At 51.7% G+C, this 13530-nt stretch overlaps 2 protein-coding genes across 2 annotated transcripts in view; both read left to right on the top strand.

Annotated features, from left to right (window-relative positions):
* Positions 1–2943, top strand: part of LOC140188933 (serine/threonine-protein kinase MRCK alpha-like) — a 117611-nt gene extending 114668 nt beyond the window's left edge. Inside the window, 1 exon segment of the mRNA XM_072245584.1 lies at positions 2866–2943. Within this exon segment, the coding sequence (XP_072101685.1) occupies positions 2866–2943 (78 nt within the window).
* Positions 2944–3401: 458 nt separating this feature from the next.
* Positions 3402–8993, top strand: LOC140188969 (serine/threonine-protein kinase MRCK beta-like). The gene is made up of 5 exons (XM_072245631.1): positions 3402–3571; positions 3855–3984; positions 6560–6706; positions 8347–8405; positions 8654–8993. The coding sequence occupies exons 1-5, from the start codon at positions 3458–3460 to the stop codon at positions 8660–8662; spliced, it is 459 nt and encodes a 152-aa protein (XP_072101732.1). The 5' UTR covers positions 3402–3457; the 3' UTR covers positions 8663–8993.
* The last annotated feature ends 4537 nt before the right edge of the window (positions 8994–13530 follow it).

Raw genomic sequence — 13530 nt, 5'->3', positions numbered from 1 at the left:
AAAATTAAAGTGGATAAATCCCCGGGACCTGACAGAGTGTTCCCTCGGACCTTGAAGGAGACTAGTGTTGAAATTGCGGGGACCCTGGCAGAAATATTTAAAATGTCGCTGTCTACGGGTGAAGTGCCGGAGGATTGGTGAGTGGCTCATGTTGTTCCGTTGTTTAAAAAAGGATCGAAAAATAATCCGGGAAATTATAGGCTGCTGAGTTTAACATCAGTAGTAGGTAAGTTATTGGAGGGAGTACTGAGAGACGGAATCTACAAGCATTTGGATAGACAGGGGCTTATTAGGGAGAGCCAACATGGCTTTGTGCGTGGTAGGTCATGTTTGACCAATCTGTTGGAGTTTTTCGAGGAGGTTACCAGGAAAGTGGATGAAGGGAAGGTAGTGGATATTGTCTACATGGACGTCAGTAAGGCCTTTGACAAGGTCCCGCATGGGAGGTTAGTTAGGAAAATTCAGTCGCTAGGTATACATGGAGAGGTGGTAAATTGGATTAGACATTGGCTCGATGGAAGAAGCCAGAGAGTGGAGGTAGAGAATTGCTTCTCCGAGTGGAGGCCTGTGACTAGTGGTGTGCCACAGGGATCAGTGCTGGGTCCATTGTTATTTGTCATCTATATCAATGATCTGGATGATAATGTGGTAAATTGGATCAGCAAGTTTGCTGATGATACAAAGATTGGAGATGTAGTAGACAGTGAGGAAGGTTTTCAGAGCCTGCAGAGGGACTTGGACCAGCTGGAAAAATGGGCTGAAAAATGGCAGATGGAGTTTAATACTGACAAGTGCGAGGTATTGCACGTTGGAAGGACAAACCAAGGTAGAACATACAGGGTTAATGGTAAGGCACTGAGGAGTGCAGTGGAACAGAGGGATCTGGGAATACAGATACAAAATTCCCTAAAAGTGTCGTCACAGGTAGATAGGGTCGTAAAGAGAGCTTTTGGTACATTGGCCTTTATTAATCGAAGTATTGAGTATAAGAGCTGGAATGTTATGATGAGGTTGTATAAGGCATTGGTGAGGCCGAATCTGGAGTATTGTATTCAGTTTTGGTCACCAAATTACAGGAAGGATATAAATAAGGTTGAAAGAGTGCAGAGAAGGTTTACAAAGATGTTGCCAGGACTTGAGAAACTCAGTTACAGAGAAAGGTTGAATAGGTTAGGACTTTATTCCCTGGAGCATAGGAGAATGAGGGGAGATTTGATAGAGGTATATAAAAATTATGATGGGTATAGATAGAGTGAATGCAAGCAGGCTTTTTCCACTGAGACAAGGGGAGAAAAAAACCAGAGGACATGGGTTAAGGGTGAGGGGGGAAAAGTTTAAAGGGAACATTAGGGGGGGCTTCTTCACACAGAGAGTGGTGGGAGTATGGAATGAGCTGCCAGACGAGGTGGTAAATGCGGGTTCTTTTTTAACATTTAAGAATAAATTGGACAGATACATGGATGGGAGGTGTATGGAGGGATATGGTCCGTGTGCAGGTCAGTGGGGACTAGGCAGAAAATGGTTCGGCACAGCCAAGAAGGGCCAAAGGCCCTGTTTCTGTGCTGTAGTTTCTATGGTTCTATGGAATGGGGGGGGGGAATCTCATTAAAATGGAATATTGAAAGGCGTAGATAGAGCGGATATGGAAAGGATGTTTCCTATAGTTGGGGGGAGTCTGGGACCAGAGGGCACACAGCCTCAGAATAGAGAGACGTTCCTTTTAGAACGGAGATGAGGAGGAATTTCTTTAGCCAGAGAGTGGTGAGAATGTGGAATTCATTGCCACAGGTCATTGGGTGGATTTAAAGCGGAGGTTGATGGGTTCTTGATTAGTCAGGGGCATCAAAGGTTACGGCGAGAAGGCAGGAGAATGGGGTTGAGAGCGATGATAAATCAGTCATGATGGAATAGAAACAGATTTGATGGACTGAACGGCCTCATTCTGCCCCTACGTCTCATCGTTTTACAGCTGCAAAGTCAAGTCGCTGCTAGGAGTGTAATACTCCTCTGTAGACTTTAACGGAACCGAACTAACAATACGTTAATGTGTTGTTAAAGGCAGGATGATGCAACAAGAGAAGTCAAAGCCACTGTAAAAGCCAAAGATAGGGCCTACAACAGAGCAGAAATGAGTGGGAAGTTAACTTTCCCTTCTCCCTAGTAATGGCAACTTCACACACTTCTGCGCCCCCTGTCACTCTCGAACTTCCACCGTACTGCTAGCGCCTTCCACGGTGAAGATGGATGTAAAACACTTGTTTAGCTCGTCCGCCGTTCCTGCCTCTCCGGCTTCATTTTCCAGCGGTCCGATATCCGCTTCCACCCCGCTTTTACACCTGGTGTGTCTGAAGAAAGTTTTGCTGTCCTCTTTGCTAGCTTACATCCGTACTCCACCTTTCCCTTCTCGATGACATTTTTAGTCACCTCCAGTCCCGGCCCGAAATGTCGACGGTTTACTCTTCTCCGCAGATGCTGCCTGGCCTGCTGAATTCCTCCGGCATTTTGTGTGCGTTACTCTGGTGGGAGCTCAGCCGAATAGATCACAGGCACGTCCCTCCCCACCGTCAGTAGTATCTACCGGAGGCTCTGCCTTAAGGCGACGGCAGCTATCAGCAGCAGCCCCCCCCCCCCGATCAGAAGCCTGAAAGTCCCACACCATCGGGTTCAGGAACAGCTACTTCCGTTCGGTCGCCGGGTTCCTGAACCGACCGGCTCAACCCTAATCACTAACTCGGCAACAGACTGCCTGGAGCTTTCAAGGACTTCTGCCCCCACCCCGCAACCCGTTCTGTATTTTTGCACTGTCTCTTTCCAACTTGCCTGGTGCAATCCTCTGTGCTGTCTGCGCCTGTGTGCTCCCCCAAGGATGGTGGTGGAGATGTCTGCGAGTTCCTGAGATCCCTGGAACGATGCCGTCTGGAGTTGGGTCACCCGTGGCGGTAAGGTCAGACGAAGAGCGGTCCGACCAAGACCTCAGCGGCGGAGCTGGTTGCAGACGGCGACACTTCACGGCGGCAGTGAAGGCGGAGGAAGTGAAGGTTCCCTCCCCTCCCCCCCCCCCCCCCACCCCACAGTCGTCTCTGGACCCCACATTAAGCAAAGCGGAATAATGTTTTGGCACAGACTAGAAGGGCCGAACGGCCTGCTTTCAGCGCCGTAGTTCTAAAGTCACGCACGGCGGTTCACCGTTGAGCAAGTTCACCTTCGCGCCCGGATTAATTCCCGTGGCCGAGGGGGCGGGATTGTGAGGGCCAAAAGTTCCCAAGTATGTCGCTCCCGGATCACCCCTCTACAGCCACCTGTGGACAACCCACTTTCGGGAGAACATCATCCTCCACATCTCCCCCTGACTGAACCTCCCCTGGACCCTCTCTCTCTACCCCACCCCACTCCCCACAAAAGCTCTTCCCCTCCCACCCTCTCGGAAGCTCACCCTCTGTTCTCCGCCCGCAGGGAGATGCTGAGCGATCCCCAGGCCAGGTCCAAGCTCATCTCCAATCCCAGCAACTTCAGCCACGTGGTGCACGTGGGCCCTGGGAAAGCCATTCCGGCTCTGCAGGAGCAGCCATCGGTCAGTCACCTGGGGGGTGGGGGGTGGGTGGGGGGGGGGAGGATGAGACAGGAGGAATTGAGACTTCGAGGGGGGAGGATTGGCTATGAGGAAGGTTCTGGGGCGGGTCGGTCGTGTGGGTGAGGTGGGAACAGGACAAAGTCCGTCATCGAGGGTCACTGTCTACGCGCGCGCGTGTGGCTGCGTTTGCGTGTGGGGAGGGAACACGTACACCCCTGTAAGAGACAGAATCCTTGGGGCTAAGACACTGATTTCCCTCCTGCGTGATTCTCCTCCCCCACAGCCGGTGAATTCTCCGGACGAGAAGAGCCAGACCTCCTTCAACCTTCCCACGTTCCGGCACCGCAGCAGCACTGAATCTGGACTGATGAGCTTCCTGAGCAACTACAAGGCCTCCGGTGGGTCAGCAACTGGTACGTCTACACCCCGACACGGCCTTGCAGCCCATTCTGCAGCCATGGGGCTTCTGTCTTTCTATCAGGTTTCTTGTTTCGTGGGTGTCTGTGAAGATTACGAATTGCAGGCTGTATTCCCCCACACTCTCTGATATTAAATAGAACCATGTGGTAAACCGTGAGCAATACCAGAAATAGCGATCTTAACTGAGGAAGTGCTCACCCTGTGTACACAGGAGTTGCTTCTGCCCTTTTCATGACCCCCCAGGGGGTGTTTGACGATGGTGTTAGTAACACTATTTCATTTGGGTCTTCATGTATGGTTGAATGGTAGTTCAACTTGAACGAGTCAGAGGGAGTTTCACTCTGTGTCTGACCCCGGGAGTGTGTGATGGGACGGTGTGGAAGGAGCTTCACTCTGTGTCCGACCCGGGAGTGTGTGATGGGACGGTGTGGAGGGAGCTTCACTCTGTGTCTGACCCTGGGAATGTGTGATGGGACGGTGTAGAGGGAGCTTCACTCTGTGTCTGACCCCGGGAGTGTGTGATGGGACGGTGTGGAGGGAGCTTCACTCTGTGTCTGACCCCGGGAGTGTGTGATGGGACGATGTGGAGGGAGATCACTCTGTGTCTGACCCCGGGAGTGTGTGATGGGACGATGTGGAGGGAGATCACTCTGTGTCTGACCCCGGGAGTGTGTGATGGGACGGTGTAGAGGGAGCGTCACTCTATGTCTGACCCCGGGAGTGTGTGATGGGACGATGTGGAGGGAGATCACTCTGTGTCTGACCCCGGGAGTGTGTGATGGGACGGTGTAGAGGGAGTGTCACTCTATGTCTGACCCCGGGAGTGTGTGATGGGACGATGTGGAGGGAGATCACTCTGTGTCTGACCCCGGGAGTGTGTGATGGGACGGTGTAGAGGGAGCGTCACTCTATGTCTGACCCTGGGAGTGTGTGATGGGATGGTGGGGAGGGAGCTTCACTCTGTGTCTGACCCCGGGAGTGTGTGATGGGACGATGTGGAGGGAGATCACTCTGTGTCTGACCCCGGGAGTGTGTGATGGGACGGTGTAGAGGGAGCTTCACTCTGTGTCTGACCCTGGGAGTGTGTGATGGGACGGTGTAGAGGGAGCTTCACTCTATGTCTGACCCCGGGAGTGTGTGCTGGGACTAACCAGTGACTAACACAATTACTACACTACAAGTACACATTAAACTAAAATGTTTCGATCTCTGTCAATGATAACAATTACCCCCTGCTGAGCCAACGGTCCCGGAACGCCTCTAAGGTCACCGTGGACAGCGCGTGTTCTTTCTCAATATTTACCCAGGCACGAATACACCCCCTGAGCATTGCCAGGCGTCTAACCAGGCAGATCCTCCCACCACCTGTTCCCAAGACCCACGGATGGCGGATTTCGCCAGCCCCAGGAGCAAGTTGACAAGGACATCCTCATCCCTCTGTGCCCCTCTCCTTACTGGATGACCATATATAAGTAGGGTGGGGCTAAAATGCAACCAGAAGGCGAGAAGCAGCCCACGCAAATACGCAAAAAGGGGCTGCAGCCTCACACACTCCATGTACATGTAGTACACGGTCTCCTCCAGCCCGCAGAAGTAACATACGGCTGGGGGATCCGCGTACAAACTAAAGAACTTATTGAAAGACACCGCTCTGTGCAGCACCCTCCAGCCGAGATTCCCAGGTGGAAAGACCGACCGTCATGGTGTGTCAGGACGGTGAACAAGGGCTAGGAAGTGGAGGGTGTGGAGCAGCAGCCCATAAAGGTACCTCCTACCTGCATCCCTGAACGGGACTGTGGGTGTCGATGAAAGACGGCTCAAGTTGTGTGGATTCGGCTCCCGGGTAGGGCTGCGGGGCCTGGGCCCGACGAGCAGCTCAGCCCGAGTCAATCCACACACCTGAGCCGCACCGACATCCGTTGAGACAGGGCAGGGGTCGGCCAGGACCCTGCCCTCTGCCAGAGGAGGGGATTCCCGGCCTGAGGCCACCATGTTCCAGACTCTCAGTAGGTCCTGATAGAAGCCAGGCAGCCTCTTCAAAGCAGCACAGCTGACGCCCGCCGGTGGTAGCTGCATATCTTCGTGAAGACAGCGGCCCCCACGGAGGAAGAAAGTCGCCAACACGTGCCACCTGGGAGGGTGCTCGGCGTACAGGAATCTCTGCAGAGTCCTGAGGCGGAGAGCCGCCAGTCGTGTGCGTACACACACCAGCGACTGTCCGCCCTCTCCTTCTGGGAGACTCAGAACTGCTGCAGAGACCCAGTGCTTCCTGTTGCCCCAGAAGAAGTCCACTAACTTCCTCGGCATTCTCGTGACAAAAGAGACAGGAGGGGCCAAGGTGACCATCCAGTACCACAACATGGAGGCCACCAGCTGGTTTATGACCACCGCCCTGCCTCGATAGGAAAGCTCCCTGAGAAGGCCTGACCAGCGCCCCAGCTGGGCCATGACATTCGTCTCCATGTCCTTCCAGTTTGCCAGCCAGGTCTCCCCAGAAGGACTCAGGTAGACTCCCAGATAGAGGAGACGTCTGGTGCTCCACTCAAAAGCTCTCATCTCCTCCAGCAGGGAGTCCTCCCCGACAGCCAGTGAATTCTCCAGGCGAGAAGGGCCAGATCTCCTTCAACCTTCCCACGTTCCGGCACCGCAGCAGCACTGAATCTGGGCTGATGAGCTTCTTGAGCAACTACAAGGCCTCCGGTGGGTCAGCAACTGGTACGTCTACACCCCGGACACGGCCTTGCAGCCCATCCTGCAGCCGTGGGGCTTCTGTCTTTCTATCAGGTTTCTTATTTCGCAGATGTCTGTGAAGAATACGAATTGCAGGCTGTATTCCCCACACACTCTCTGATATTAAATAGTATCATGTGGTAACCTGTGAGCAATACCAGAAATAGCAATCTTAACTGAGGAAGTGCTCACCCTGTGTACACAGGGGTTGCTTCTGCCCTTTTCATGACCCCCCAGAGGGTGTTTGATTTGATGGTGTTAGTAACGCTATTTCAGTTGGGTATTCATGTATGGTTGAATAGTAGTTCAACTTGAACGAGTGAGAGGAAGTTTCACTCTGTGTCTGACCACGGGAGTGTGTGATGGGATGGTGCGGAGGAAGCTTCACTCTGTGTCTGACCCTGGGAGTGTGTGATGACATGGTATAGAGGGATATTCACTATGTGCCTGACCCCGGGAGTATGTGATGGGACGGTGTAGAGGGAGCTTCACTCTCTGTCTGACCCTGGGAGTGTGTGATGGGACGGTGTAGAGGGAGCTTCACTCTGTGTCTGACCCTGGGAGTGTGTGATGGGACGGTGCGGAGGGAGGTTCAGTCTGTGTCTGATCCCGGGAGTGTGTGATGGGATGGTGTGGAGGGAGCTTCACTCTGTGTCTGACTCCGGGAGTGTGTGATGGGACGGTGCAGAGGGAGCTTCACTCTGTGTCTGACCCTGGGGGTGTGTGATGGGACGGTGTGGAGGGAGCTTCACTCCGTGTCTGAGCCCGGGAGTGTGTGATGGGACGGTAAAGAGGGAGCTTCACTCTGTGTCTGACCCCGGGAGTGTGTGATGGGACGGTGTGGAGGGAGCTTCACTCTGTGTCTGACCCTGGGAGTGTGTGATGGGACGGTGCGGAGGGAGGTTCAGTCTGTGTCTGACCCTGGGAGTGTGTGATGGGACGGTGTAGAGGGAGCTTCACTTTGTGTCTGACCCTGGGAGTGTGTGATGGGACGGTGTGGAGGGAGCTTCACTTTGTGTCTGACCCCGGGAGTGTGTGATGGGACGGTGTGGAGGGAGCTTCACTCTGTGTCTGACCCCGGGAGTGTGTGATGTGACGGTGCGGAGGGAGGTTCAGTCTGTGTCTGACCCTGGGAGTGTGTGATGGGATGGTGTGGAGGGAGCTTCACTCTGTGTCTGACCCTGGGAGTGTGTGATGGGACGGTGCGGAGGGAGGTTCAGTCTGTGTCTGACCCTGGGAGTGTGTGATGGGACGGTGTAGAGGGAGCTTCACTTTGTGTCTGACCCCGGGAGTGTGTGATGGGACGGTGTAGAGGGAGCTTCACTCTGTGTCTGATCCCGGGAGTGTGTGATGGGACGGTGTAGAGGGAGCTTCACTTTGTGTCTGACCCCGGGAGTGTGTGATGGGACGGTGTAGAGGGAGCTTCACTTTGTGTCTGACCCCGGGAGTGTGTGATGGGAGAGGGTAGAGGGATCAGTGTCTTTGCCTGTCCCTACCAGGAGAATGTTGAACCAGTAGACAGGATTGTTTGGGTTCCGATTAGACTGTTCCTCTGACTGTCTGGTACTGCTGTGTGTGTGTGTGTACATACAAAGAACAGACAGTAAACACCGATATCTCTGCAGGCTCTTCCAGCAGTCGTTTGCCACGGAAACAGATATCCATGGATTCAACCTCACTCGCGGTAAGACTCCTGTATGGTTGTGGGGGGAGGGGGTATGATATAAGGGAGGGAGGGAAGCTCTTTGGGAGTAGAATGTAGCCCACGGGAGGGTTTGCCAGCACAATGAGTCTCACCCTGTCACTCTCTCTTACCCCCCCCCAACTGTCTTCACCCCTCCTCCTCCTTATCGCCTCTTTCTCCCCCTCCCCTTTACTTCTCCTCACTTCCTCCACACACGCAAGCCTTTCATGGGATTTTCTCTCCCGCAGGACTTCTAACCCCACCCGCCGCCGAGGGACATCCTGCCCCTTCCGGGGTGAGGGGAGCCGGCCCGCAGACCGCCGCAGACTCCGTCCGGACCGTCCTCCACCTGGCCCGCATGCCGGCGGCCCTCTCTCAGTGGCGGCTGCGCGTTCATCCTTTGCCCGTGAGCCGGACGGTCCCCGGGCTCACCTCCGGTGACTGCGGCCGCCAACGCTCCCCCTCGATTCTTTCTTCAAACTGCGCCGACCAGACATCGCTCTGAGCAGGAAAGTTTCACACAGCCTGTAAACTGCGCGGCACTTTAAATGTCTTCTTTTGTAATATGCATTTTGGTGACTATTAATAATGAAAACTGAAAAAATCACATACTTCTGTTTTTTTTTGTTTATTAATTGGTACAATGAAATAACGTGTGAAATCCCCTGGTTTCTTGGCTGCGTAAATTTAGGAAAGACGCTCTCCGGTACCGTGAACTCGTGAGATTGAGACGAGCAACACTCACAAAATTGCTGGTGAACGCAGCAGGCCAGGCAGCATCTCTAGGAAGAGGTGCAGTCGACGTTTCAGGCCGAGACCCTTCGTCAGGACTAACTGAAGGAAGAGTTAGTAAGAGATTTGAAAGTGGGAGGGGGAGGGGGAGATCCGAAATGATAGGAGAAGACAGGAGGGGGAGGGATGGAGCCAAGAGCTGGACAGGTGATTGGTAAAGGGGATACCAGGCTGGAGAAGGGGGAGGAACATGGGACAGGAAGCCTCGGGAGAAAGAAATGGGGAGGGGAGCACCAGAGGAAGATGGAGAGCAGGCAGGGAGTTATTGTGAGAGGGACAGAGGGAGAAAAAAGAGAGAGAAAGGGGAAAAATTTTTTTAAAAATAATAAATAAGGAATGGGATAAGAAGGGGAGGTGGGGCATTAGCGGAAGTTAGAGAAGTCGATGTTCATGCCATCAGGTTGGAGGCTACCCAGACGGAATATAAGGTGTTGTTCCTCCAACCTGAGTGTGGCTTCATCTTGACAGCAGATTGAGATGAGCCGTGGATTTGTGTGGATACTGTGTAATTTGCTGCCACGTTACAAACTGGTGCCACGAGCTAACAGATACACTGCATAGGGTTAAAAGAATTCTATCTTTGAAGCTTAACTTAAGCCTCAGTAAATAAAACAAAAAAGGGCCCATTCTAATTAAGCAAGCTGGAGCTGATCTTGAACTTCTCTGTCGCTCGCGCACTGGGCCCTCGGTCAGCATGAAAGCACACGCCACCTTCCGAACGTCGCTCGCAATCCCTCGCGAGGAAACGGGTCTCCCACCGGGTCGTATGCCACGACTGGTTCTCCCCAGCCTCTTCCCTCTTCATCTCCCACTGAACAGAAGTTCCTTAGTGTCCCTCACCAGTTCCACCAACCTGATTGGATGACACACATTCCTCATCATCCCTTATCGTCGATAGCAACCCAGACAGGCTGACTGCTCTTGCAGAACTGCTACATGAAGTACATACAGCATAACAGTAAAGATGGGAACCAGGGCATTATATGTGCAACAAAGACAAACTTCCACGGTTCGGAAATTTTTTCCCATCCAGAAGACCATAAGACAAAGGAGCAGAAGTCGGACATTCGGCCCATCAAGTCTGCTCCGCCATTTTATCATGAGTTGATCCATTCTCCCATTTAGTCCCACTCCCCCACCTTCTCACCATAACCTTTGATGCCCTGGCTACTCAGATACCTATCAATCTCTGCCTTAAATACACCCAATGACTTGGCCTCCACTGCTGCCCGTGGCAACAAATTCCATAGATTCACCACCCTCTGACTAAAAAAATTTCTTTGTATTTCTGTTCTGAATGGGCGCCCTTCAATCCTTAAGTCATGCCCTCTCATACTAGACTCCCCCATCATGGGAAACAACTTTGCCACATCCACTCTGTCCATGCCTTTCAACATTCGAGATGTTTCTATGAGGTTCTCCCCCCCCCCATTCTTCTAAATTCCAAGGAATACAGTCCAAGAGCGGACAAACGTTCCTCATATGTTAACCCTCTCACTCCCGGAATCATTCTAGTGAATCTTCTCTGTACCCTCTCCAACGTCAGCACATCCTTTCTTAAATAAGGAGCCCAAATCTGCCCACAGTACTCCAAGTGAGGTCTTATAGAGCCTCAACATCACATCCCTGCTCCTATACTCTATTCCTCTAGAAATGAATGCCAACATTGCATTCACCTTCTTCACTACCGACTCAACCTGGAGGTTAACTTTAAGGGAATCCTGTACGAGGACTCCCAAGTCCCATTGCATCTCAGAACTTTGAATTCTCTCACCATTTAAATAATAGTTTGCCCGTTTATTTCTTCTGCCAAAGTGCATAACCATACACTTTCCAACATTGTATTTCATTTGCCACTTCTTTGCCCATTCTCCCAATCTATCCAAGTCTCTCTGCAGACTCTCCATCTCCTCAGCACTACCGGCCCCTCCACCTATCTTTGTATCATCAGCAAACTTAGCCACAAAGCCATCTATTCCATAATCCAAATCGTTGATGTACAATGTAAAAAGAAGTGGCCCCAACACTGATCCCTGTGGAACACCACTGGTAACCGGCAGCCAACCAGAATAGGATCCCCTTATTCTCACTCTCTGTTTCCTGCCAATCAGCCAACGCTCTATCCACGTATGTAAACTTTCCCGTAATTCCATGGGCTCTTACTTGTTAAGCAGCCTCACGTGCGGCACCTTGTCAAAGGCCTTCTGAAAATCCAAATATACAACATCCACTGCCTCTCCCTTGTCTAGCCTACTTGTACTTTCCTCAAAAAATTGCAATAGGTTTGTCAGGCAGGATTTTCCTTTAAGGAATCCATGCTGAGTTCTGCCTATCTTGTCATATGCCTCCACGTACTCCGTAACCTCATCCTTGACAATCGACTCCAACAACTTCCCAACCACCGATGTCAAGCTAACAGGTCTATAATTTCCTTTTTGCTTCCTTGCCCCCTTCTTAAATAGCGGAGTGACATTTGCAATCTTCCAGTCCTCCGGAACCATGCCAGAATCTATTGACTTTTGAAAGATCATCGCTAATGCCTCTGCAATCTCCACAGCTACTTCCTTCAGAACACGAGGGTGCATTCCATCTGGTCTGGGAGATTTATCTACCTTTAGACTATTCAGCTTCCTGAGTACTTTCTCTGTCATAATTGTGACTGCGCACACTTCTCTTCCCTGCCACCCTTGAGTGTCCAGTATACTGCTGATGTCTTCCTCGTGAAGACTGATGCAAAATACTCGTTCAGTTCCTCTGCCAGCTCCTTATCTCCCATTACAATTTCTCCAGCATCATTTTCTATCAGTCCTATATCTACTCTCACCTGTCTTTTACTCTTTATATACTTGAAAAAGCTTTTAGTATCCTCTTTGATATTATTTGCTAGCTTTCTTTCATAGTTCATCTTTTCCCTCTTAGTGACCTTCTTGGTTTCCTTTTGTAAGCTTTTAAAAACTTCCCAATCCTCTGTCTCCCCACTAATTTTTGCTTCCTTGTATGCCCTCCCCTTTGCTTTAACTTTGGCTTTGACTTCTATTGTCAACCACGGTTGCATCCTTTTTCCATTCGAAAATTTCTTTTTTGGAATATATCTGTCTTGCACCTCCCTCACTTCTCGCATAAACTCCAGCCACTGCTGCTCTGCCGTCCTTCCCACCAGTGTCCCTTTCCAGTCAACTCTGGCCAGTTCCTCTCTCAAGCCACTGTAATATCCTCCGCTGAAATACCGACACATCGGATTTTAGCTTCTCTTTCTCAAACTTCTCAGTGAACTCAATCAGGTTATGATCACTGTTCCCCAAGGGTTCCTTCACCTCAATCTCTCTAATCACCTCCGGTTCATTACACAATACCCAATCCAGTACAGCTGATCCCCTAGTGGGCTCAACAACAAGCTGTTCTAAAAAGCCATCTCGCCGACATTCTACAAATTCTCTCTCTTGAGATCCAGTGCCGACCTGATTTTCCCAATCCACTCGTGTGTTAAAATCCCCCACAATTATCATAACACTGCCCGTCTGACAAGCCTTCATTTCAAATGAATTGTCTATAAACACCACTCAGATTAATTTCACATCCAGATGAAAGATACGTCTCAACCCTCATTAGATCACCTAAAAGTCTCATCTGCTTCTGGACTCGCACTTGATCGAATTTATGTTCGAGGCTTGAAAAATGTTCCAACGAGGTCAACACTTCACCGCTGTCCTCTGCTCATGTCTTGTGGTTTCTCCCCCAAACCTCACAGCGACCTGTACAGATATTAGATTCGACCTGACGGGTGTCCGTTTCATTCCCGGTAAATTCCTCAGCGCTGCCGGCGGGGGCGGGACTGTGTGTTCTCGCAGAATCGACTGTCCTGTAATCTAATCCCCTCTTCTTCCCAATGGTTACCAAAACTCTAGCGTCCGGTACTGGAAACACAAAGGGAATGTTCTCCCCGGGAGCTACTGCTCTTGGCCGGTGTCCTTAAACCACACGAAGTCCGTGCCAACCTTCAACGGCCCACTGACTCTTAGCTCAGTTTTTTGGAGGTGGGGGGCAATAGCCAATTAACCTATCGACCGGTGAGGAAACAGCAGCACCCGGGGGAAACCCACGCGGTCACGGGGAGAACGTACAAACTCCTCACAGGCAGCGCCGGGGATTGAACCCGTGTCACCTGTTCTGCAAAGCGCTGTGCTGACCGCCAGCTTACCGCGCCGCTATTGTGCATTCCGGCTCCCGTCTCTGGATGAACGGGAGGGTTGAGAGGGTTGGGGGGGTGGGGAGGGAGCCGGTGGGAGGACACGGAGGGAACGGCTGGTGTGATCCGGCAGAGTTAGCAGGGGAG

This window comes from Mobula birostris, chromosome 28 (assembly GCF_030028105.1).
Source record: "Mobula birostris isolate sMobBir1 chromosome 28, sMobBir1.hap1, whole genome shotgun sequence".
In the NCBI taxonomy this organism is placed as follows: domain Eukaryota; kingdom Metazoa; phylum Chordata; class Chondrichthyes; order Myliobatiformes; family Myliobatidae; genus Mobula; species Mobula birostris.
This window is presented reverse-complemented; position numbering and strand designations above follow the sequence as displayed.

Coding starts and splice junctions, on each gene's coding strand:
- LOC140188969 (XM_072245631.1), top strand. CDS start 3,458: ATGCTGAGCGATCCCCAGGCCAGGTCCAAGCTCATCTCCAATCCCAGC. Junction 3,985..6,559: donor CTCCGGTGGGTCAGCAACTG/GTACGTCTACAC, acceptor CTCCTCCAGCAG/GGAGTCCTCCCCGACAGCCA. Junction 6,707..8,346: donor CTCCGGTGGGTCAGCAACTG/GTACGTCTACAC, acceptor ATATCTCTGCAG/GCTCTTCCAGCAGTCGTTTG.